This window comes from Schistocerca serialis, chromosome 7, assembly GCF_023864345.2.
Source record: "Schistocerca serialis cubense isolate TAMUIC-IGC-003099 chromosome 7, iqSchSeri2.2, whole genome shotgun sequence".
NCBI lineage: Eukaryota > Metazoa > Arthropoda > Insecta > Orthoptera > Acrididae > Schistocerca > Schistocerca serialis.
The window spans coordinates 528,563,355-528,586,504 of record NC_064644.1 but is presented as its reverse complement, the minus strand read 5'-3'; the positions used below and the strand labels follow the sequence as shown (position 1 = coordinate 528,586,504).

General features: G+C 43.0%; 1 protein-coding gene across 1 annotated transcript in view; it reads right to left on the bottom strand.

The window, feature by feature from the left end:
• Window positions 1-2,516: 2,516 nt before the first annotated feature.
• The window catches only part of LOC126413206 (ribosome-binding protein 1-like), a 37,695-nt gene continuing 17,061 nt past the window's right edge, over window positions 2,517-23,150 (bottom strand). The window contains exons 3-4 of the mRNA XM_050083103.1: window positions 20,322-22,744; window positions 2,517-2,723 (exon numbers count right to left, since the gene is read on the bottom strand). Of these exons, the coding sequence (XP_049939060.1) occupies window positions 2,517-2,723; window positions 20,322-22,744 (2,630 nt within the window). The remainder of the gene's footprint in view (window positions 2,724-20,321; window positions 22,745-23,150) is intronic.

Here is a 23,150-nt window from a genome sequence, read left to right as displayed (position 1 = left end):
CGATGACCTCGCTGTCTGGTCTCTTTCCCCCAACAAACCAACCAACCAACCAACCAAATGCTGCCACTGGAAGCTGTTCAACACACTAACAGGTCACAGGGCCTAGAGTAATATTTATGCTGAATAGAAACAGTACGTTCTGGTAATGGCTCTACATAATCAGCACACTAAATGTTCTTACACGTTGTACTGGGAGTTTATCTGACAACTGTATGTTAGGTGAACTTCTATGACTTACAGTATTTTCTTATTTTCATCATTTCTTTATATTTTGCTTTAGTCATTGTGTGTAATTTTGTTCCTAATAAATCTCCAAATTCTCCTTTCCTTGATAGGATGTGCTTGTGGACAGATAAAACTAAGCAGAGGCCTGTCAAGGCTTGTTACTGAGTACATCATCAAGACACTCTTCTCTGGGCATCACACTCAGTTACTATAATAAACACTTGTGCCTATGTGAAGGCTATAGGCGACTCCACTTAGACTGTCTCACATGCTAATATCCGCTGCAAACTGCAACCCTGGAGCTCCGTACTAAAATTCTTGTACACCAGTGCCGAACATGAACCCTCTGTTACCCGTGACTGCCACATATCGCAATGCAGAAGTCCATCTCATTGGCAGTGATGCAGAGGTTGCTGATTGAGTCATGCTTCTGGTTGGCGGCAAACTTCAAAACACTGCCCATGGCGCCAGTCAGAAAATGTCTTTTGCAAGCTTTGGTTGTGTCCATTGGTGAGGACAGAACATATTTAGTGGGCTGTTCATCAGATTCCAGAAATATGTTTGAAGGTCTCTTGGAAGGTTTGTGGTGCACTTGAGTTGTCCTGCCTGAAAATCCAGCAACTTCAGATTCACTGAATTCTGAGCTTCTATAAGAGTTTTATTATCCCCTGTGTATACCTGGAGGGGAGTGGTTACTGTGATAGGCCTAAATGTATGTAGGTTGTGAGGTGTTCACTTCTTTACTCATAGGTGCTTTCCTTTTTTGGGTCTTCAGGAGAGTAGTGGTATAGTTAAAAAGTGATTACTCTAAATATTTTGGGTTCAAGTTAAGTAAACCTGGCCATTCGTGATACTACATTATTCTAAAAGTTTGAGGGCATAGGGTTGTGAAAATTTCTAAACCAAATTTCACTCCATTTCTATTTAACCTATGGGCAATTGCTTCTTACATGATGTTCAACACAGGCATATAATCATACATACTAATAGTAATGGGCATGTCAGTAGTTACGGAGATACAGCATTCCAGTAACTTGGAGGGAGGAAAAATGATCCTAGCTTGTGCAATGGGCCACATGGGTAGGAAATTTTGAATCAGATCTAATGAACATTTGCTTAACAGAATTTGGCCTTTGCAGAGCACCTAAATCTAGCGGGCACCACTCCGACATTGGGCAACTTACATGTACTCCATACTGCCATCATAGGGAAAAGGCTAAATCTTTTAGAGGAAACAGTCTGGAACTCTTCTGCACAGGGAAATATGTTTCACTGAATTATCAGTTGGTTAGCAGAAACTAGTCTTCCCACTATTCCATTCCACCAATAGCTTTTATTGTGAATCTGATGCTACCTTTTCCATTCCTTATCTTTCAACTGGGTTTATTGGTCTAATGTTTTAGTGGCATTTTAAGTTGTACTGCTTGACAGGATAAATTTTACATTTTATAGGTGTATTTTTACCCATACTAATTTTGTTGTTTTGCACCTATTTTCTTAATATTCTTGCATTAAATTCCATTATCAGTAATTCACTGTTTTGCATAATTTGTTTTCTGCCTATCTTATTTATGTAATAACTTGCTTTTTGTAAGCATGTTGGTTAGCCAGTGCCATCTACCTTCAATGTATGCTACTAACATGGTATAATCTTGCTTTATGGCTGTGCTTGTGTGGCTGGCTTTGAGCACTGTTGTATCCTGTTCTCGACCACATTATCTACTATTTATCAGTTGTACACAACACTCCATGTTGTGTAGACCAGAACGCTGTTGGCTACGTATTACATAAGATTTCTTATATTTTTCTTGGTTTGTCATAGTTTTCCTTTCCACTAGACATACTAGTTACACTTGGCATCGTATTCCCAATTTGAGGTTCCATAATGCTTTTATTCATCCCATGACTGTAGGACAATGGTTCCTTATAAAATTTTATCGTAATGTCATATGTGAGCATTAATGGAGGAATGTTGCTTTTCCACATTAATTTTGATCTTAGTTCAGTAAGTTGCAGTGATGGCTGTGCAGCCCAGAACTTAGCTCTTTTTGTTTTTTTATAGTAACTCCATTTCTCCATTTTAATCTGCATGTGCCTGTCATTTTTCACCCATAGGACAATCTGATGATCCAAAAGGGCAAAAGGCAACAATTCCTCAAAATAAGATTTTGCGATGGAGTCTCATTTGAAAAAATTTATGTGTTTGTCCAGTGCCACATCAGGTGACTGAATTTCTCACCAGAACAGTTTTATCATCTCCATGATCTTCAGATTTTCCTCATCGAAAGTATTCAGACAGTGATTGTGTTGTTGAAGATTTCTCCTGGTCCTATGACATTAGATTTCTTCTCAATTCCATAGACTACTACTGGGGTGAAGCCTGCTCCTCTCCACTGTAAGCTAGTTGAGGGAGGGTTGATAACAAGCGTGTGGCAGCTGTTACGGTCTGTAACGTGGCCTCGAAACTGTCCATCTATTCCAGAAAGTAGCTGCATATCCTGCAATTATGAAAATTGTATATTTTTCAGTGTTTGTACTTCATACAAAACACCTGAGGAGTTGCACACAGTCTAATTTAATTTAATTTAATTTAATGTCAAGTTCCATAGGACCAAATTGAGGAGCAAATCTCAAAGATCATGGAACGTGTCAGTACATGAACTTACAACATAAAAAGTAATAACAGATAAAAATAAATGTTCATGAACCTGAAAGAAAATCAGCCCATAAGTTTAAGCAAACGCTATCAGCAATACAATGAGAATCATAATTTTTCAAGGAACTCCTCGACAGAATGAATGACCCATGAGGAAACTCTTGAGTTCAAATTTGAAAGCGCATGGATTACTGCTAAGATTTTTGAATTAGTGTCAGATTATTGAAAATGGATGCAGCAGTATACTGCACACCTTTTTGCACAAGAGTTAAGGAAGTCCGATCCAAATGGAGGTTCGATTTCTGCTGAGTATTAACCGAGTGAAAGCTGCTTATTGTTGGAAATAAACTAATATTGGTAACAAGAAATGACAATAAGGAATATACATATTGAGAGGCCAATGTCAAAATACCCAGACTCGTGAACTCACACCACTTATTGCCCGAACAGTCCGTTTCTGAGCTAAAAATATCCTTCTAGAATGGGAAGAGTTACCCCAAAACATAATACCATACGACATAAGTGAATGAAAATAAGCAAAGTAGACTAATTTATGTGTCGAAATATCACTCACTTCAGATACTGTTCGAATAGTGAAAATACCAGTATTAAGTCTTTGAACAAGATCCTGAATGTGGGCTTCTCACGACAGCTTACTATCTGAACACCTAGGAATTTGAACTCTACAGTTTCACTAATCATATGCCCATTCTGAGAGATTAAAACGTCAGGTTTTGTTGAATTGTGTGTTAGAAACTGTAAAAACTGAGTCTTACTGTGATTTAACGTTAGTTTATTTTCTACAAGCCATGAACTGCAGTCATGTACTGCTCTACTTGAAACAGAGTCAATGTTGCACTGCACACAACATCCTTTACTACCAAGCTAGTGTCATCAGCAAACAGAAATATTTTAGTTACCCATAATACTAGAGCATATCATTTATATAAATAAGGAACAAAGGAACAGGAGCGGCCCCAACACTGATCCCTGGGGCACCCCCCCCCCCCCCCCCCCCCCCCCCCCCCCCCCACTTGACAGCACCCCACTCAGATCCCACATCACAGGCATTATCAACATTGTGAATAATGACCTTTGCTGACTGTTGCTAAAGTACAAGGTGAACCAATTGTGAGCTACTCCCCTTATTCCGTAATGGTCCAACTTCTGGAGCAATATTGTGTGATCAACAGTCAAATGCCTTTGTTAAATCAAAAAATACGCAAAGTGTTCGAAATTTTTTGTTTAGCCCATCCAGTACCTCAGAGAAAGGAGAATACAGCATTTTCAGTTGTCAAACGACTTCTAAATCCGGACTGTACATTTAATAGCAAATCGTGTGTTATAAAATGATCAATTAACCTTACATACACAGCCTTCCTGATGGCATAGAAATAGGTCTAAAATTATCTACATTATCCCTTTCTCCCTTTTTATAAAGCAGCTTTACTACAGAGTACTTTAATCGCTCAGGAAACTGACCATTCCTAAAGGAAAAATTACAAATATGGCCAAATACAGGGCTAACATGTGCAGCACAGTACTTTAATATTCTACTAGACACTCCATCATAACCATGAGTGCTTAGTCTTCAGTGATTTAATTATTGACTCAATCTCCCTCTTGTCTGTATCACAGAAGAGTATTTCAGACGTCAATCTTGGATAGGCATTTGCTAAGAAATTTGTGAGATTTCCTGTAGATACTAAATTTTTATTTAATTCGCCAGCAGTGCTCAGAAAATGGTTGCTAAATACTGTACATATATCTGATTTATCAATAACAGAAATATTATTACTGCAAACTTACTTTATATCGTCAACCGTGTGCTGCTGACCACACTTCCTTCACAACTGACCATATGGCTATAATTTTATCCTGTGAATTAGCTATTCTATTTCCATACCACATACTTTTTGCCTTGCTAATAACATTTTTAAGCACCTTACAATACTGTTTGTAATGGGCTACTGTAGCTTGATTGTGACTACTTCCAACATTTTGATATAATTCCAGCTTTGTTCTACATGATATCCTTATCCCACTAGTCAGCCAACCGGGCTGTCCATTACTGCTAGTACCCCGTTTAGAATGTTATAATGGAAAGCAACTCTCACAGCATGAGAAATGTGTTATGGAAAGCATTGTATTTATCATCTATATTATCGGCACTATAAACACCTTGCCACTCCTGTTCCTTGACAAGTTTTCGAAAAACACTCTATTGCTGTTGGATTAACTTTCCTATGTAGTTTGTAATTAAATAAGACATTGGTTTGAGTATAAAAACCTTTGTGTTAAAATTTGTGCATCTTGGTCTGAAAGGCCATTCACCCTTTTACTAACAGAATGCCCATCTAGTAATTAAGAATAAATAAAAGTATTGTCTATGACTGTGCTACTGTTCCCCTGCACCCTAGTTGGAAAAAAGTTTGCATCAGATCATATGAATTTAGATCTACCAACACCCTTTTTCTTGCACAATCATGTGCAAAATTAATATTGAAGTCACCACATATAACTACTTTCTGGTACTTCCTACAAAGTGAATCAAGAACCCTCTCTAGCTTAAGCAAAAATGCTCTGAAGTCAGTTAGGGGACCTATAAAAAACAGCAATTAGAAGTTTAGTTTCACTAAATTCAACTAATGCTGTACAACTTTCAAATATCTGTTCAGTGCAGTGTCATGATACATCTATGGTCTCAAATGAAATACTGTTTTTTACGTACAGAGCCACTCCCCCACCCCACAAAGAACTCCTTGAGACACAGCCAGCTAATCTGTAGCCTGGTAAAGGAAGCCTCTGAAGTATCAAATTATTTAAGTGGTGCCCAGATATACCAATAATTTCAGAGTTAGCATCTATTAGCAGTTCACTAACTTTATCTCTAATACCTCTTATATTTTGATGAAATATGCTAATTCCTTCTCTACTTGGAAACATTACATCCTCTGGAGGTGAGCCCTTAGTTAGAGGCACTTCCTTTAAGCAGGTATACCTATCAGCTGACTTCAGTCTAAACAAGGTGCAGCTCTAAAACCAACTACTATAGGAATTTTTCCATGAGTGATACCACCCCCCCCCCCCCCCCCCCCCACTACACTGTCACCTATAAGCTTAGCCAGCCTCCCCTTCCCATACCGTTGAGGTGCAGGCCATGCCTAGTGAAACCCCGTCTACTGATAAACCCAACTGGCACCACAGAGATGTGATCCATGCCCTCCGCCATCAGTGCCCTTCCTCAGCCCCACATTAATGCGCCTAACAGCCGCATTAAGATGGGGCCGATCATGACGCTGAAACAGTCGCACGAAATGCACATTAGTACCACCAGTTTGAGTAGCTATTCCCATTACACTTCGTGCATGTCAGATTGACTGCACAACTTTTGGATCCTTGGAAAATGTCATTAGTCTGATACAAAAGCTGCTGTTATAGAAGCCTGTTCCAGATGCTATTTGCATTTACCAGATAAAGATGCAATCCAGAGTGGCTTCCTCCTCCTCCTCACACATTTCCACATGGATTCCAATTTAGCTTCCTGACTGAGATATGTAATCCTTACCAACTTTGCTGTGCTTCTATAAAGCCAAGCCAAGGCCCCCCCACCCCAGAAGGTATTATTATCCAGTCTCCTTAATCACTTGTCAAAAGATAGGTTTATGGATGATGAAACACTTACTGCAATGTGTTTCACATCTGCAAGAGAAGAGAACAGAAATAAGTCTGCAATCTCTCTGTTAACAAATTTACTTAGTTCATCACTTCTGGCATCTCCTGGTCTGGCGATTAATTCCTTAATTTCTTTAGGGCTCACAGATACGGAAGCTTTAGGATTCGAATCTGAGTTTGCGTCACCTTGCATGTACCTCTTCAGTAACAGGTCTGTTTCCATACAAATATCACTTTCATTACCACCTTTGTTTTATTCTTAATAACTAGTACATAGGATGGTCAGTCAGCTTCAACAGTATTTAAAATTTCTACTGCTTCCTATGTACACTGTTTGAGAGAACCACATGTTGCAGATATAGTGAAATAACTGTAACATTCTCCTTAATTCTTCAGTGAATAATGATATCCCTGTCTGCCTGGATCTCTCTATCCTCTGATTCATGAAATATTCTCTCTTTGCTTCCTTGATAAGCCTGATCTCAGTACTTGTTGAATGATACACCCTGGTCAAAATGATTAAGTAGGTATTGAGTACTCAAGGACACATGTGTTTATAAGGAAAAACCTTTTATTAGTTGCATTTTGTGGTCCTCAGTTATGGTGGGTGGCATTTTGGAAGCATGCAAGCATAAAGGCTGAAATAGCCACCTTAGACCTTTGACTTGGAAACCTCTATACACACATCCTAAATAGGTGTCATGCATCTAAGTCCAGATCTCATTAATTGTAAAATGGGACATGTGTTACTTTAATAAACTTCTGTGTCCCGTAGGGGACCAATTTATGAACATTTCACATGAGCACATTATCAAATACACATGCACAAGAATCAGATGTGTGATGGCATCCAGCAGAAAATTTGTTACCTGATTTCAGTTCAGTAAACATCAGGTATAAAGCTTTTCTGGTTTTGCACTGCAGGTTTGTGTATGTATAAAATGTTTGTTGTTCTGTGTGAGGGGAGTGTGTTTCTGTTTAAGATATCAACTGTACCAGATAGTCTAAGATAAACAGCCATGATCCACAGATCACAATACAAATAGTTACCTGCTTGAAAAAAAAAAAATTAATGATCCCAAAGAAGATTAGCATCAGTTGGCCCCTTGAAAAAAAATTAATCATCCCAAAGAAGATTAGCATCAGTTGCCTATTCCTTAGTACTGTTGTGGAGGGCCTGATTCGGTCTGTGTATTGTAAACTACCACTCATCTGCTAAAGGGATGAATGTAATATTCAGAGCTCCAGTAAGCCCCTCAGGGGGCTCACCACACTTTCATAAGTGCTTGGCTACTGTGGCACCCCCACCTTAAAAGCACTACTTCCTGTTTCTGTGCTGCAAACCTACACTTCAACTATCTCTTACCTCCGATGGCTTTCTGTGGATGGACCTTATAGTTCAGGGTATGCCTAGACTTGGTTCATGATTTTGGTCTTGTATCCCAATTTCACTCAGCCCTATCTTCACCATATTAATGATGTTATGGTCCCCACTATTGGGTTTTAACTGCCATCTTCCTGAAATTTCACAGAAGCATGTGATACGCAGTGAAGGTGGCTCACTGTATGCTGCACCTCTGTTCCCTTCCACCCTGGCACCCTTCATTGCTGTTGTCATGGTATGCCCAAACCCTCAGCCTGGTAGCCATTGTTGCAGTGGGATCTTAAAGTGCCTGCACAATGAACACGCAATCCCATGCAGAGATGGCATTGTTCGTGCCTGTGCTGCACTCTCTCCATGTATGCCATAAACTATGTGCCCATGACTGGCTAGAGCATGGGGGACTCACAGCAATGGATTACGGGATAGGTAGCTGTTGCTGTGGCTGTGTGGCACCCATAGAGTGAGTCACCACTTGGATAGATACTTCACACAGGAGGCAACTTAAACTTTCTCCTGCTGGTGATCACATGGCCCACAACTTTCTTCAAGCGGAAAGGCCTTGTATGAGGCAACAAAGTAAGATTCCAACTTGTTCCCTTCTGTGGCAAGAATGCAGGGCTACACAAGAAGAAAAATGCTCCCTCAAATACTTGCCTACACCAGGACTGACACATCTTCTTTGCCATAGTCACTATTTTTTGTGGAACACATTGAGCACAAATACAGGGGCATTGCAGCCATTTCTAAGATAGTGATTCAATCTCGATTAAAACATCTCCTGCCCAACCACAGATGGTGCTGTCTTGTGTAAGGATGGGTGACATTGAGCTCCTGTAATTAAGCAAACGCGCGCAAGCGCACAAAAAGCCGGCTCAAACTGTCATCTGAGCACAATATTTCAGCAGTCCACCTGGCCACTATCAGGTGATAAAAGCCATGCTGTTTTCGCCGATAACTGATTCCACTCACAAATAATAGCACTTTTATATGCACTGGAAGTAAAACAGCGCATGTGCTAGGTACAGTGCGCACATGCTCAATCATTCTTGCTGCCCCCTGGCGCAAAAACGTCACAGCGCCTTCAGTGCTGAATACTGTTAAAAACGATATATTGTTACAAATCATTATTCATAGCCAGCCGATTCAGATGCCGCTGTTTCTTCATATCTGATAAAACAGGATTCCACATTTTACTTATCAGGTATAGATTATCACGTTTAATGATATTATCTGCTAGTCTGATTTCGACAGATTCTTTTAAAACACAATCCCAGTACAACAAAGCATTTGCAACTACTTGCGTCTCATTGTATAGAATCCTTCATTCCTCTGTAAGGCAATGTTCAGCCACCACAGATTTATCTGGTTGTAATAATCAGGTATGGTGATGATGATCAATACACCAGTCGTTGACGGTACGAATAGTATGGCCAATGTAAATTTTCCCGCGCTCTGATGGTATTTTGTAAAGGCCAGACTTCAAACCTAAATCATCTTCGACAGAGCCAATTTTAGGTGGCAGACAAAACACACATCTGATCACACATTTCTTCAAAAGTCTACCTATCTTGTTGGACACATTCCCAGCATACGGAAGAACAGCCACAGACCTAAAGGTGTCTTCAGAAGGTTCAGGTAGAGGTCCAAACTCAAAAGCACATAGAATTTGTTGGTCCGTGTAGCTGTTATTATTGAGCATGTCCTTAAGATGTTGCAGCTCCTGTGGAAAATTTTCAGCATCCAGGACAGCATATGCTCGTTTAACCAAGGTCCAAAGGACTCCTGTACGTTGAAAAGGTGGATGGCAACTGGTAGCATGTAAATACCTCTCGGTATGAGTCGGTTTCCTGTAAACACTGTCAAAGAGTTCCATCTTTTCTATAAACTAGTGCATCCAAAAAAGGTATCTTCCCTCCTTTCCAATTTCCATTGTGAATTTGATGTTCGGATGAAGACAATTAAAATGGTCCAATAACCGGTGCAGAGGGTCTATTCCATGTGACCAAACAAGAAACACATAAACATCTTAAAAACATGAAGGCTTCAAAAAAGATGTTTTCATGGCCATATCCTCAGTCCTCCAAAAAAAGATGAGCAACTACGGGGGATAAAGGACTCTCATAGCCACACCGTTGGTTTGTTCAAAATATTTGTCATCAAATAAAAAATATGTTGACATCAGAACATGACGGCAGAGCTTTGTCATTTCCATATCAAGTTTTTCATTAATTAAAATCAGTGACTCTTCAAGAGGGACCTGAGTAAATAGACACCACATCAAAACTAACAAGTAAATCAGAGCGACTAAGACAAAGCAACTTTAAATGCTGAATAAAATCCATGGAGTTTGAAATATGGTCTTCACATTTATCCACGTGAGGGCTGAGAGCCTATGCTAAATATTTTGCCAAGTTGTAAGTTGGTGCACCCAAATTAGAAACAATAGGGCGCAATGGGACCTCATCCTTATGGATCTTTGGCAAACTGTATAATCTAGGTGGAACGGCCGCACGAGGATGTAGTTTTTTGATAGTGTCTTCAGGTAGGGAACTCTACTTCAGAAGTGAAATCTTAGTCCATTTCATGTGATCCATGGGATCCTTCTGTACTATACGATATGACTGATCCTTAAGTAAATCATACACCTGATTCACATAATCTGCCTTTGAGATTAAAACGGTAGAATTACCTTCGTCTCTAATAGATTGAGTGGCTACTTGTTCAGCTGAAGAAATGTTACTTCGTGAAGGCCGAGCCTGAGGCAAAAGGTGAGAAACCTCCTGTCTAATTACTTCTGTCTGTTCTTCTGGAAGACAAAACACAGCTTACTCAACAGAACAAATGAATTCCATGATGGGAATGCTTCTAGGCATGGGTGCAAAGTTTAAACCTTTTTCCAACTCTGAAACTGACATCATCCAGTTCCTTACTTGTGAGATTAGTCCATCGACAAGTATCATTTCCAGATAAAGTGTTGACAACAAAGAAGTTGAAATTTACAGTACTGCCTACTAGAAGCACTCCCGTGCACACAATCTGATAAAGCTCAGGAAGAGAAGTCGACTGACTCCCAAGATAATGTAGGTAGCAGTGAAGAAATCTCAAAGTGAAGATAAAATGAACCTTTGGATACAATATCCAATCATCCAAGAGTAAAATGGATGTGTTCTCTAAGGCCAAATTAGCTCGCCTCTTAATACTATTGGCTGCTTTTGTATTTACATAGTGGACAAATCTGGCAAATTTAGGTATAATACCTTCATCAAGACACCTCAGTAGAAAGGTTAGGGCACTCAGCAGCTTCCCTTTCTTCTTGCGAAGTTTATCAAACTTACTGACAAGTTGAACCATCTCTTCCCCGTAGAGGCACTTGATGTGACTATGTAGACTTTCCCGGCGTATTAGTATATCAAATTCTTGTCGGGTTTCCAGCCAGATCAAACTGTCATCTGCACACTGGACTTCCCGTCATTTATACACCACAGATTGCTAGAAGTCTGGAATTCTGAATGGTCTGCCCTGATCTCAGCAAACAAAAACTGGGCAATTAAGGAGACCATTAACATGCAGCAATTTTTACCTGTATGCTTCGTGCAGGGAATCTACTATCTTTAGTAGACTCAGCATTGGCAACACTTTGCTGATCCATGGCTACATTCTCCGTTATGAAGATCCCCCGTCACTGCCGATGTGGAACCCACCTGGTGGTAGCCCACTTACTCATTGACTACTCCAATTTGGCTGCTTTGAGGTGGCACCTTAACCTTCCTGACAAGCTCCATTTGGTGCTAGCAGATGATGCTAAAGTGGCTGATCTGGTGTTCAGTTTTGCCCATGAAGGTGATTTCTATTCCTCCCTGTAAGCTGACCTTTAGGCCTCATTGACTGCCTGAGGGGTTGGTGTGCCACCCCTCTCCTGCTGTCACCCCCTCCCCCAGAGGCCCCTCGTCGGCCTTTGCTCGGTAGGCCATTCCACCTCTTTAATCTCTTCATTGTTGTTAATTTCTTGGTTGTAATGCCTTGTCTTGAGTGATCTTTGAACGACTTGCCTGTGCTGTCTTTTTCTGGGTTCCTATCTCTTTTATTGTCAGTTACACTTAGGCTTTCCAGAATTTGCCTTTCACTTCCTTGCTTTGGTGACCACGCTTGGTTTGCTAGTGAAAGGATGAAGACAGATGACCTTGCAGTTTAGTCCTTCACTCCATACCAACCAACAAGCCTCCAGTGTGGCAGTCTGCTGGACCAAAGCTATTGTCTAACCTAATTTCAGTCTCTTAATTTTTATATCAAGATTGAGACCAGTCAGTCCTGTAAAATCAAAATGTTTTGGCAGACTGCCCAGGTCTAGCTATGTAAACAAACAAGTGGGGTAACATGGCATGAGCCAGAAGGTGCTACATGAGCACATGTAAAAGTTCCTGGATTGAACAATGACTGCAGCATATATAATTAACAAGCTAAAACATGTTGTGCAGACAGACATGTATGCTCTGGATAGAAATTTGACCTCGGTTTCCTAACATTATTTCTGTAATGACACTCTTCCAGCATTATTAATTGGAGGGCTCTCTTGAACATACACCAGATTATCTGAATAGGCTGGAAGGTCAGGCATAAGCTTGTAATGCAATTTGTCATCCATAGGCTTGTGTATGTGAACTGATTAAATTATGTAACAATGTAATATATGAAGAGATCTGTTGACAATTTTGAGGTGTTGAGTAGGGTCAGAGGATAATGTTACTAGTCCTAACAATTAGAGTAAGAAGATCACTGTGTTCATCATTTCAAGTGGGGTAGTTGTTACAAAAAAGTACACAAGTCCCATTTGCTAGAAAAAAACTTGTAAACAATCTTCCTTTAGTCAGGAAGCTAATATGTAACTGACATAAATCTTCCATATTTCTTTGCTTTTGAAAAGGCTACAGAAAGATTTTGTTGATGTAATGAAGTCTTTTTGCGCGCGCACACACACACACACACACACACACACACACACACACACACACACACACACACACACACCTACCTTCAAATTACCACCAACTAGCATTGTCTGAGATTCTGTTGAGTGTTCTCCTTGAGTGAGAGTTGCATCCCAAATCCACTAGTCAAATATTTATCTTTTCGAAGTCTGATAGTAATTTCACTGAAGACACTGACATATTAGAAATACTGAACTCCAGTGTTCTTGTGTAGAACATACCAGGAGTACGGGTTACGGTATCCTTACATTCTGCCTTGCCCTCCAATTACACCTAACTGCACTTCTGCAATGTGGTATGTTACTGTAAGGTCACCCTTTACCCTTTTGATGCTCAAAAAGTTATATTTCAGCCTTCTTTATTCTCAAATCATAACATGGTATAAGGCCTCAATATACAAAATGGCTCCAACAATTTTAATGGATGTGATAGGTTAAAGGAAACACATTCCTGGATTCACAAAAGTTTTAACTTTGTCCTAAAATTGTCTAACAACATAGTCACTCCATCTCCAAGAATACCAGGTCTGCATTTAAACTCTTTCGTGCATTTATGATATGTTGCACTGTGTGGCAAAAAAGATTGTTTTGTGAATGAGTGTCAGATTTTGGGGATAGTTCCTAAAGTTAATGTGTGTGCAGTGTCATCTGAATTTGATGTAACTCTGCTTCTGCTTAACAGACGTTGTACTTGTGCTGATGTAAAACCTCTGCTCCTAACACCAGTATCGAAGCTAATGAGATGTGGGTAGGCTCAAGTTATATCTTTTTATACAGGAGATCCAAGCATAAGTTTTGCTAGGTAGCAAAGTCACCAATAGCATTACTTTTAAATTTCAGATCGCTTGTAAGTTTCTAACCATGTTTTTTTTTGTATGTTAATTGTACAGAGAGAACTTATGTCATAGAATTGTATAGGCAATTTCTAATTCTTTTAAGTGTGCTTGTACGCCTTCTGAAAAAAGCTCTGACAGGGAATGTAACAAACAGTTTGGTAAGTTTTGTTACTTAAGGACATTCCACTACACAGAGATGAACATATATCTTTTGAAAGTTGACAGTAATTTAATTGAAACAATTGACATCTTTGAGGTATTGAATTTCAATGAATTTGTTCTGCAGGTGGTAAATTTTTATGTTCGTCAGTATGTTTCCAGAATCATTTTCCTGTCGCGCTTTGAACATTCAGTGAATTTTTGTGAACTCTGTTTTATTCATCTCATGACGAACATATGCAATCCGTTTGGTTTGCGTACAGGAGACAGGTCAAAAATTTATAAAACTACAATGATTTTTACATTAATAAATAATAGTACTATAATAAATGACACTAAGGATAAAACACTGTACCCAGCTCAAATTTCCAGTTTGTCCCACGTGAATTCATCTGCTGAGTAATAACACTTCAGTGTCAGTACCTCATACAGCTTTCTTTTAAGTGAACCTAAATTCATCTGCATCAACTTGTTCACTTTTAATTTATTACAAATTTTCATTCCCATGTATTGAGGTCCCTGGGCATATAATTTGAGGTGGTGGGTGGGGAGCATAAAATTTTTTTTTTCTGGTATCACATGGACAAAATAATTTCCCTCCAATAAGTCATGTCTGGTGCACAAAAATATAATAATGTAATATAGGTATAAGCATGGCAGAATTAATATTTTAAGTTTTCCAAATAATGGTCGACATGGGAAATTGATAGGTTAAAGTTAGACATAGTGGGAATTAGTGAAGTTCGGTGGCAGGAGGAACAAGACTTTTGGTCAGGTGATTATAGGGTTATAAATACAAAATCAAATAGAGGTAATGCAGGGGTAGGTTTAATAATGAATAAACAAATAGGAGTGCGGGTTACCTACTACAAACAGCATAGTGAACGCATTATTGTGGCCAAGATAGACACAAAGCCCATGCCTACTACAGTAGTAAAAGTTTATATGCCAACTAGCTCTGCAGATAATAAGGAAATTGATGAAATGTATGACGAGATAAAAGAAATTATTCAGGTAGTGAAGGGAGACGAAAATTTAATAGTCACGGGTGACTGGAATTCGTCAGTAGGAAAAGGGAGAGAAGGAAACATAGTAGGTGAATATGGATTGGGGGGAAGAAATGAAAGAGGAAGCCGCCTTGTAGAATTTTGCACAGAGCATAACTTAGTCGTTTGTCTTCTGTTTTTGTTTTGAACGGCCAGTGTCGGTTGGTCAGTCAGTGTGCTCCCTGCCGCTGTTGGATAAGCAGCTGCAGCAGCAAGTCGTATACTCCTAGCTCACTCATTTGTTACATAGTTTAATTCTTAATTTCTTTGCGTGTTTTTGGTACTTGCATTGTTTAATTCATAAATTTCGGGCGTATTATAGTATTTGAGAGTTGTAGCATTGCATTTTAGTACCTGAATAGTGTAAAATCGCGTAGTCTCCTTCCGCCGCTGAGCAGTGTGTCAGCAGTGCGCAAGTAGCAGCATTACTGCATTTACTAGGCAATCTTGTATTTTAATAACTGTTTAAATTTTGTGTCGATTTGTTGCGCTCTCTGTAGATTAGTTCAGACGTTCTTTGCACAACAGTTTTTAGCATGGATAGGGACTGCAACTGCTGTGTTCGGATGCAGGCTGAGTTGGCATCCCTTCGCTCCCAGCTTCAGGCAGTGTTGGCTTCGGTCACACAGCTTGAGGCTGTTGCCAATGGGCATCACTGTGGGGTTCCAGATGGGGGTTTGTCGGGGACGGCCAGCTCGTCCAACGCATCCCCCGATCGGACTAAGACTCTGTTTGCCCGGGATACTGCCCACATTGAGGCTGATCCCTCACCTGTGGTAGAGTGGGAGGTCGTCTCAAGGTGTGGCAGGGGGCGAAAGACATTCCGGAGGGCTGAACGGAAGGCCTCTCCAGTTTGACCAGCCTCTAGTTATTTTTCCTACTCATCCTCATTAACTTAAATTTTTCCACATCTAAAGCCAACTGCCAATCATCATGCCAACCACAAACATTGTCTAAGTCATCTTGTCTCCTCCTACGTCACTCAACTTCGACACCTTACCATACACCGCAGCATCATAGACAAACAACAGCAAATTGCTGGCCACCCTAGCTACCTAATCATTTATGTATACAGGGAACAACAGCGGTCCTATTACACTTCCCTGGGGCACTCCTGACGATACCCTTGTCTCTGATGAACATTCGCCATCAAGGGAAACATACTGGATTCTTTTATTTAAGATGTCTTCGAGCCACTCACATATCTTCGTTAACAGTCTGCAATGGGCCACCGTGCCAAATGCTTTCCGGAAATCTAGAAGTAAGGAGTCTGCCTGTTGCTCTTCGTCCATAGTTCTCTGTATATCATATGAGAAAAGGGCAATCTGAAATTCGCCCGGGCTATCCTTTCTAAAACCACGTTGATTCGTAGACATAAGCTTCTTAGCCTCAGGAAAGTTTATTATATTCGAACTTAGAATGTGTTCAAGAATTCTGCAGCAAACAGAAGTCAGGGATATTGGTGTGTAATTTAGCGGGTCCGTTCTTTTACCTTTCTCGTATACTGGAGTCACCTTCGCTTTTCTCCAGCCGCTTGGGACTTTGTGCTGGGCGAGAGATTCACGATTAATGCAAGCTAGGTAAGGGGCCAATGACGTTGAGTACACTTGGTAAAATCTGACTGGGATTCCATCCGAACCTGGTGATTTATTTGTTTTCAAATCTTGAAGTTACTTTTCTACACAAGGTATGCTTATGTCTAAGTCTTCCATACGGGAGTCTGTCCGATGGTCAAATGACGGTTTGTTTATACGGTTCTTCTGCGTGAACGATTTCTTGAATGCGACATTTAAAACTTCGAAATTAGAATTATATTAATACCTTCAGCTGTAGGCGGGTGTTGATATATATATATCAATGGGGACAGGTGAAAATGTGTGCCCCGACCGGCATCCGAACCCGGGCTCTCCTGGTTACATGGCAGACGCTCTACTATCCATCTGAGCCACCGAAGGCACAGAGGATAGTGCGACTGCAGGGACTATCTCGCGCACGTCTCCCGCGAGACCCACATTCTCACCTTGTATGTCCACACACTACATTCGTAGTGTCCCTATCCAACACACACATTACTCATGGAAGACATTCGTACCAAGTCCCGTAAGAGTTCGGGGAATATGTGTGCATCCGCACAGAAGAAGAAGGTCATGGCCGGTATTGCCAGAACGATATACTTATATGGATATGGTGTCTGCTCTTTTGGGCACATGTCCGAAAGAACAGACACCATATCCATATATTTAAAACATCGGCTATCGTTTTGCTATCTTCAACTGCCACACGACACTGGTCAACAAGGGAATGAATGGAAGTCTTAGACCCGCAATTTTGCATACGGCCAGACGTTTCACGCAAATGGAGCATAAAACGTGAGTCATCTAAAAAGGTCACTGGTCACCACTCAGTGGATGTTCAGCTGCGGTAATGGCGTCAAAATTCCAGCCTCCGTCGCCGATAAACAGTAGTCAGCGTGGACGCATGAAGCATGCACCTGCTACAGAGGCCCATACGCAGCGTCGTTCGCTGAACGGTCGTAGCGGCGACACTGTGAGTAGCCCCTTGCAGCACTTGGGCCATCAGCTACTCAACAGCTGCACTTCTGTCCGCCCGTACCGGTCTCCACAGCCGTCGTTCACCCCTGTCGCCTATGTTTTGCGCTGCAGCACAGTTGCCGGGGGAGCTGGTTTTGGATAGCGCCGTTTTGCCATGCACGGGACACTTTAACCACAGCGGCACGCCAACAGTTGACAAACGTAGCCGTTTCGGAAATACGTCTGTGACACTCGCACCTCCCTCCAGTATTCAAACAATTAACTATGAGTTTAGATTAACCAATGCGGAGATAGGAAATCACGGGAACAATTGAAATAGCGCATCGCTTCACAGCAATTTGCATTTATTGTAACACTTAATAACAGACCAAGAAAATGTCGTGTGTTACACTTTACAGATAATAATAGCACTAGAATAACAATAAACACCTCATTCAGTTTTCTGCACTTTAGTTAAAGTTCAACGGGGGAACACACTTCAAGTTCTCCCATAAATATAAATATCCATATAGGCGCGTTACAGAACTGATTCTGTAACAGTTACTTATAATTTATAACATCAAGGCTGTCCCATGTCACCACCACTATTTAAAATATATATAGATATTAGCATTAGAACATGGGATCGTAAATGTAATAGTATGGGATTAGAAATAAGAGATGGAGTTTACCTACATCATTTATTATTTGCTGATGATCAAGTAGTCGTAGCACAAGATGAGGAGGATGCTAACTAGATGTGCAATCAACTAGCAGTAGCATTACAAAACTTGGGGTTTGAAGATTAATTACCAAAAAACAGAATACTTCACTAATGATTCAGATGAGCTATACATTGAATGAAAGAAAATCAAAAAGATAAACACTTTCTGTTATTTAGGATCCATTTTAGAAATCGAGGGAAAATCAGTCAGAAATCAATAAAACAATTAGTAGCGGACGGAGGGTCATTGGGATGCTCAACTCAGTCTTATGGAGCAGGAATGTAATGAGCAGAACTAAAAAACTAATACACAAATCCATATTAGAGGGTGTGGTTCTGTATTGAGTGTGCTCCCTGCCGTCGTTGGATAAGCAGCTGCAGCAGCAAGTCGTATACTCCTAGCTCACTCATTTGTTACATAGTTTAATTCTTAATTTCTTTGCTTGTTTTTGGTACTTGCATTGTTTAATTCATAAATTTCGGGCATATTATAGTATTTGAGAGTTGTAGCATCACGTTTTAGTACCTGAATAGTGTAAAATCGCATAGTCTCCTTCCGCCGCCGAGCAGTGTGTCAGCAATGCGCAAATAGCAGCATTACTGCATTTACTAGGCAATCCTGTATTTTATTAACCGTTTAAATTTTGTGTCTATTTGTTTGCACTCTCTGTAGATTAGTTCAGACGTTCTTTGCACAACAGTTTTTAGCATGGATAGGGACTGCAACTGCTGTGTTCGGATGCAGGCTGAGTTGGCATCCCTTCGCTCCCAGCTTCAGGCAGTGTTGGCTTCGGTCACACAGCTTGAGGCTGTTGCCAATGGGCATCACTGTGGGGTTCCGGAGGGGGGTTTGTCGGGGACGGCCAGCTCGTCCCACGCATCCCCCGATCGGACTAAGACTGTGGTTGCCCGGGATACTGCCCACATTGAGGCTGATCCCTCACCTGTGGTAGTGGGAGGTCGTCTCAAGGTGTGGCAGGGGGTGGAAGACATTCCGGAGGGCTGAACGGAAAGCCTCTCCAGTTTGTCTGACGAACCGGTTTCAGGCTCTGTCTCAGGCTGATACTGATCTTCGGCCTGACATGGCTGCTTGTCCTGTTCCAGAGGTTGCCCCTCAGTCTGCAAGATCCGGGCGGTCGCAGAGGGTGGGCTTACTGGTTGTTAAGAGCTCCAACGTCAGGCGCGTAATGGGGCCCGTTAGGGATATGGCAGCAAGAGAGGGGAAAAAAACCAATGTGCACTCCGTGTGCATACCGGGGGAGTCATTCCAGATGTGGAAAGGGTCCTTGCGGATGCCATGAAGGGTACAGGGTGCACCCATCTGCAGGTGGTCGCTCATGTCGGCACCAATGATGTGTGTCGCTAAGGATCCGAGGAAATCCTCTCTGGCTTCCGGCGGCTATCTGATTTGGTGAAGATTGCCAGTCTCGCTAGCGGGATGAAAGCAGAGCTCACCATCTGCAGCATCGTCTACAGGACTGACTGCGGACCTTTGGTACAGAGCCGAGTGGAGGGTCTGAATCAGAGGCTGAGATGGTTCTGCGACCGTGTGGGCTGCAGATTCCTCAACTTGCGCCATAGGGTGGTGGGGTTTCGGGTTCCGCTGGATAGGTCAGGAGTCCACTACACGCAACAAGCGGCTACACGGGTAGCAGGGGCTGTGTGGCGTGGGCTGGGCGGTTTTTTAGGTTAGATGGCCTTGGGCAAGTACAGAAAGGGCAACAGCCTCAACGGGTGCAGGGCAAAGTCAGGACATGCGGGGACCAAGCAGCAATCAATTGTAAACTGTCGAAGCTGCGTTGGTAAAGTACCGGAACTTCAAGCGCTGATAGAAAGCACAGAAGCCGAAATCGTTATAGGTACAGAAAGCTGGTTCCCCCCTGCAGGTCCGGGGATTAGAATAGGCCCGAGGTATTCCTGCCTGTCGTAAGAGGCGACTAAAAGGAGTCCCACCCCCTCAAGGGGGTCGTTAGCGCCTGCGTCCGGAGACAGACGGTTCCACGACCTCTATTTGCGGTCATTTTGCTTTTTCACTTCCCGTTTCTTCCTTCCTTTGGTTGGTTCCTTTCTTTGCTCTTTTCCGCCTCACTGTCTTCCTTACTCTTTCCCTTGCCTTCTTCTCCTTGCCTTCTTCTCCTTGCCTTCTTCTCCTTGCCTTCTTCTCCTTGCCTTCTTCTCCTTGCCTTCTTCTCCTTGCCTTCTTCTCCTTGCCTTCTTCTCCTTGCCTTCTTCTCCTTGCCTTCTTCTCCTTGCCTTCTTCTCCTTGCCTTCTTCTCCTTGCCTTCTTCTCCTTGCCTTCTTCTCCTTGCCTTCTTCTCCTTGCCTTCTTCTCCTTGCCTTCTTCTCCTTGCCTTCTTCTCCTTGCCTTCTTCTCCTTGCCTTCTTCTCCTTGCCTTCTTCTCCTTGCCTTCTTCTCCTTGCCTTCTTCTCCTTGCCTTCTTCTCCTTGCCTTCTTCTCCTTGCCTTCTTCTCCTTGCCTTCTTCTCCTTGCCTTCTTCTCCTTGCCTTCTTCTCCTTGCCTTCTTCTCCTTGCCTTCTTCTCCTTGCCTTCTTCTCCTTGCCTTCTTCTCCTTGCCTTCTTCTCCTTGCCTTCTTCTCCTTGCCTTCTTCTCCTTGCCTTCTTCTCCTTGCCTTCTTCTCCTTGCCTTCTTCTCCTTGCCTTCTTCTCCTTGCCTTCTTCTCCTTGCCTTCTTCTCCTTGCCTTCTTCTCCTTGCCTTCTTCTCCTTGCCTTCTTCTCCTTGCCTTCTTCTCCTTGCCTTCTTCTCCTTGCCTTCTTCTCCTTGCCTTCTTCTCCTTGCCTTCTTCTCCTTGCCTTCTTCTCCTTGCCTTCTTCTCCTTGCCTTCTTCTCCTTGCCTTCTTCTCCTTGCCTTCTTCTCCTTGCCTTCTTCTCCTTGCCTTCTTCTCCTTGCCTTCTTCTCCTTGCCTTCTTCTCCTTGCCTTCTTCTCCTTGCCTTCTTCTCCTTGCCTTCTTCTCCTTGCCTTCTTCTCCTTGCCTTCTTCTCCTTGCCTTCTTCTCCTTGCCTCCTTCTCCTTGCCTCCTTCTCCTTGCCTCCTTCTCCTTGCCTCCTTCTCCTTGCCTCCTTCTCCTTGCCTCCTTCTCCTTGCCTCCTTCTCCTTGCCTCCTTCTCCTTGCCTCCTTCTCCTTGCCTCCTTCTCCTTGCCTCCTTCTCCTTGCCTCCTTCTCCTTGCCTCCTTCTCCTTGCCTCCTTCTCCTTGCCTCCTTCTCCTTGCCTCCTTCTCCTTGCCTCCTTCTCCTTGCCTCCTTCTCCTTGCCTCCTTCTCCTTGCCTCCTTCTCCTTGCCTCCTTCTCCTTGCCTCCTTCTCCTTGCCTCCTTCTCCTTGCCTCCTTCTCCTTGCCTCCTTCTCCTTGCCTCCTTCTCCTTGCCTCCTTCTCCTTGCCTCCTTCTCCTTGCCTCCTTCTCCTTGCCTCCTTCTCCTTGCCTCCTTCTCCTTGCCTCCTTCTCCTTGCCTCCTTCTCCTTGCCTCCTTCTCCTTGCCTCCTTCTCCTTGCCTCCTTCTCCTTGCCTCCTTCTCCTTGCCTCCTTCTCCTTGCCTCCTTCTCCTTGCCTCCTTCTCCTTGCCTCCTTCTCCTTGCCTCCTTCTCCTTGCCTCCTTCTCCTTGCCTCCTTCTCCTTGCCTCCTTCTCCTTGCCTCCTTCTCCTTGCCTCCTTCTCCTTGCCTCCTTCTCCTTGCCTCCTTCTCCTTGCCTCCTTCTCCTTGCCTCCTTCTCCTTGCCTCCTTCTCCTTGCCTCCTTCTCCTTGCCTCCTTCTCCTTGCCTCCTTCTCCTTGCCTCCTTCTCCTTGCCTCCTTCTCCTTGCCTCCTTCTCCTTGCCTCCTTCTCCTTGCCTCCTTCTCCTTGCCTCCTTCTCCTTGCCTCCTTCTCCTTGCCTCCTTCTCCTTGCCTCCTTCTCCTTGCCTCCTTCTCCTTGCCTCCTTCTCCTTGCCTCCTTCTCCTTGCCTCCTTCTCCTTGCCTCCTTCTCCTTGCCTCCTTCTCCTTGCCTCCTTCTCCTTGCCTCCTTCTCCTTGCCTCCTTCTCCTTGCCTCCTTCTCCTTGCCTCCTTCTCCTTGCCTCCTTCTCCTTGCCTCCTTCTCCTTGCCTCCTTCTCCTTGCCTCCTTCTCCTTGCCTCCTTCTCCTTGCCTTCTTCTCCTTGCCTTCTTCTCCTTGCCTTCTTCTCCTTGCCTTCTTCTCCTTGCCTTCTTCTCCTTGCCTTCTTCTCCTTGCCTTCTTCTCCTTGCCTTCTTCTCCTTGCCTTCTTCTCCTTGCCTTCTTCTCCTTGCCTTCTTCTCCTTGCCTTCTTCTCCTTGCCTTCTTCTCCTTGCCTTCTTCTCCTTGCCTTCTTCTCCTTGCCTTCTTCTCCTTGCCTTCTTCTCCTTGCCTTCTTCTCCTTGCCTTCTTCTCCTTGCCTTCTTCTCCTTGCCTTCTTCTCCTTGCCTTCTTCTCCTTGCCTTCTTCTCCTTGCCTTCTTCTCCTTGCCTTCTTCTCCTTGCCTTCTTCTCCTTGCCTTCTTCTCCTTGCCTTCTTCTCCTTGCCTTCTTCTCATTGCCTTCTCAGGTCTCCGCCTCGGCGTTTGAGACAGTCTGTCCTCTCTCCCCCTCTCTCTCTCCTTTTCCTCTTCTTCCTTCCTCCCTGTGCGTGCCTGAAGGCCGACCCACGCGTTCGCACGCGTAGCCGGTGACGGGGTAACGCGTAATTCCCCGCCCTGGGTAGACATGTAAGGCACGCACGTACCCCCTGGTAAAGGCCAGGCCCAGGGAGGGGTGATTGCCTGAGCTGACACCTTCCGAATATGCCGATCGGTCCCTCCGTCCGTTTCTTGGGAGGTGTGACCTGAGGTGTAAACATTCACCTAAGGCGGGAGTGCCCTCTGAGAGGGTCCCCACAAGGAAGGAGCGCGCCATCGGAGACGCTGGCAATCATGGGGGAT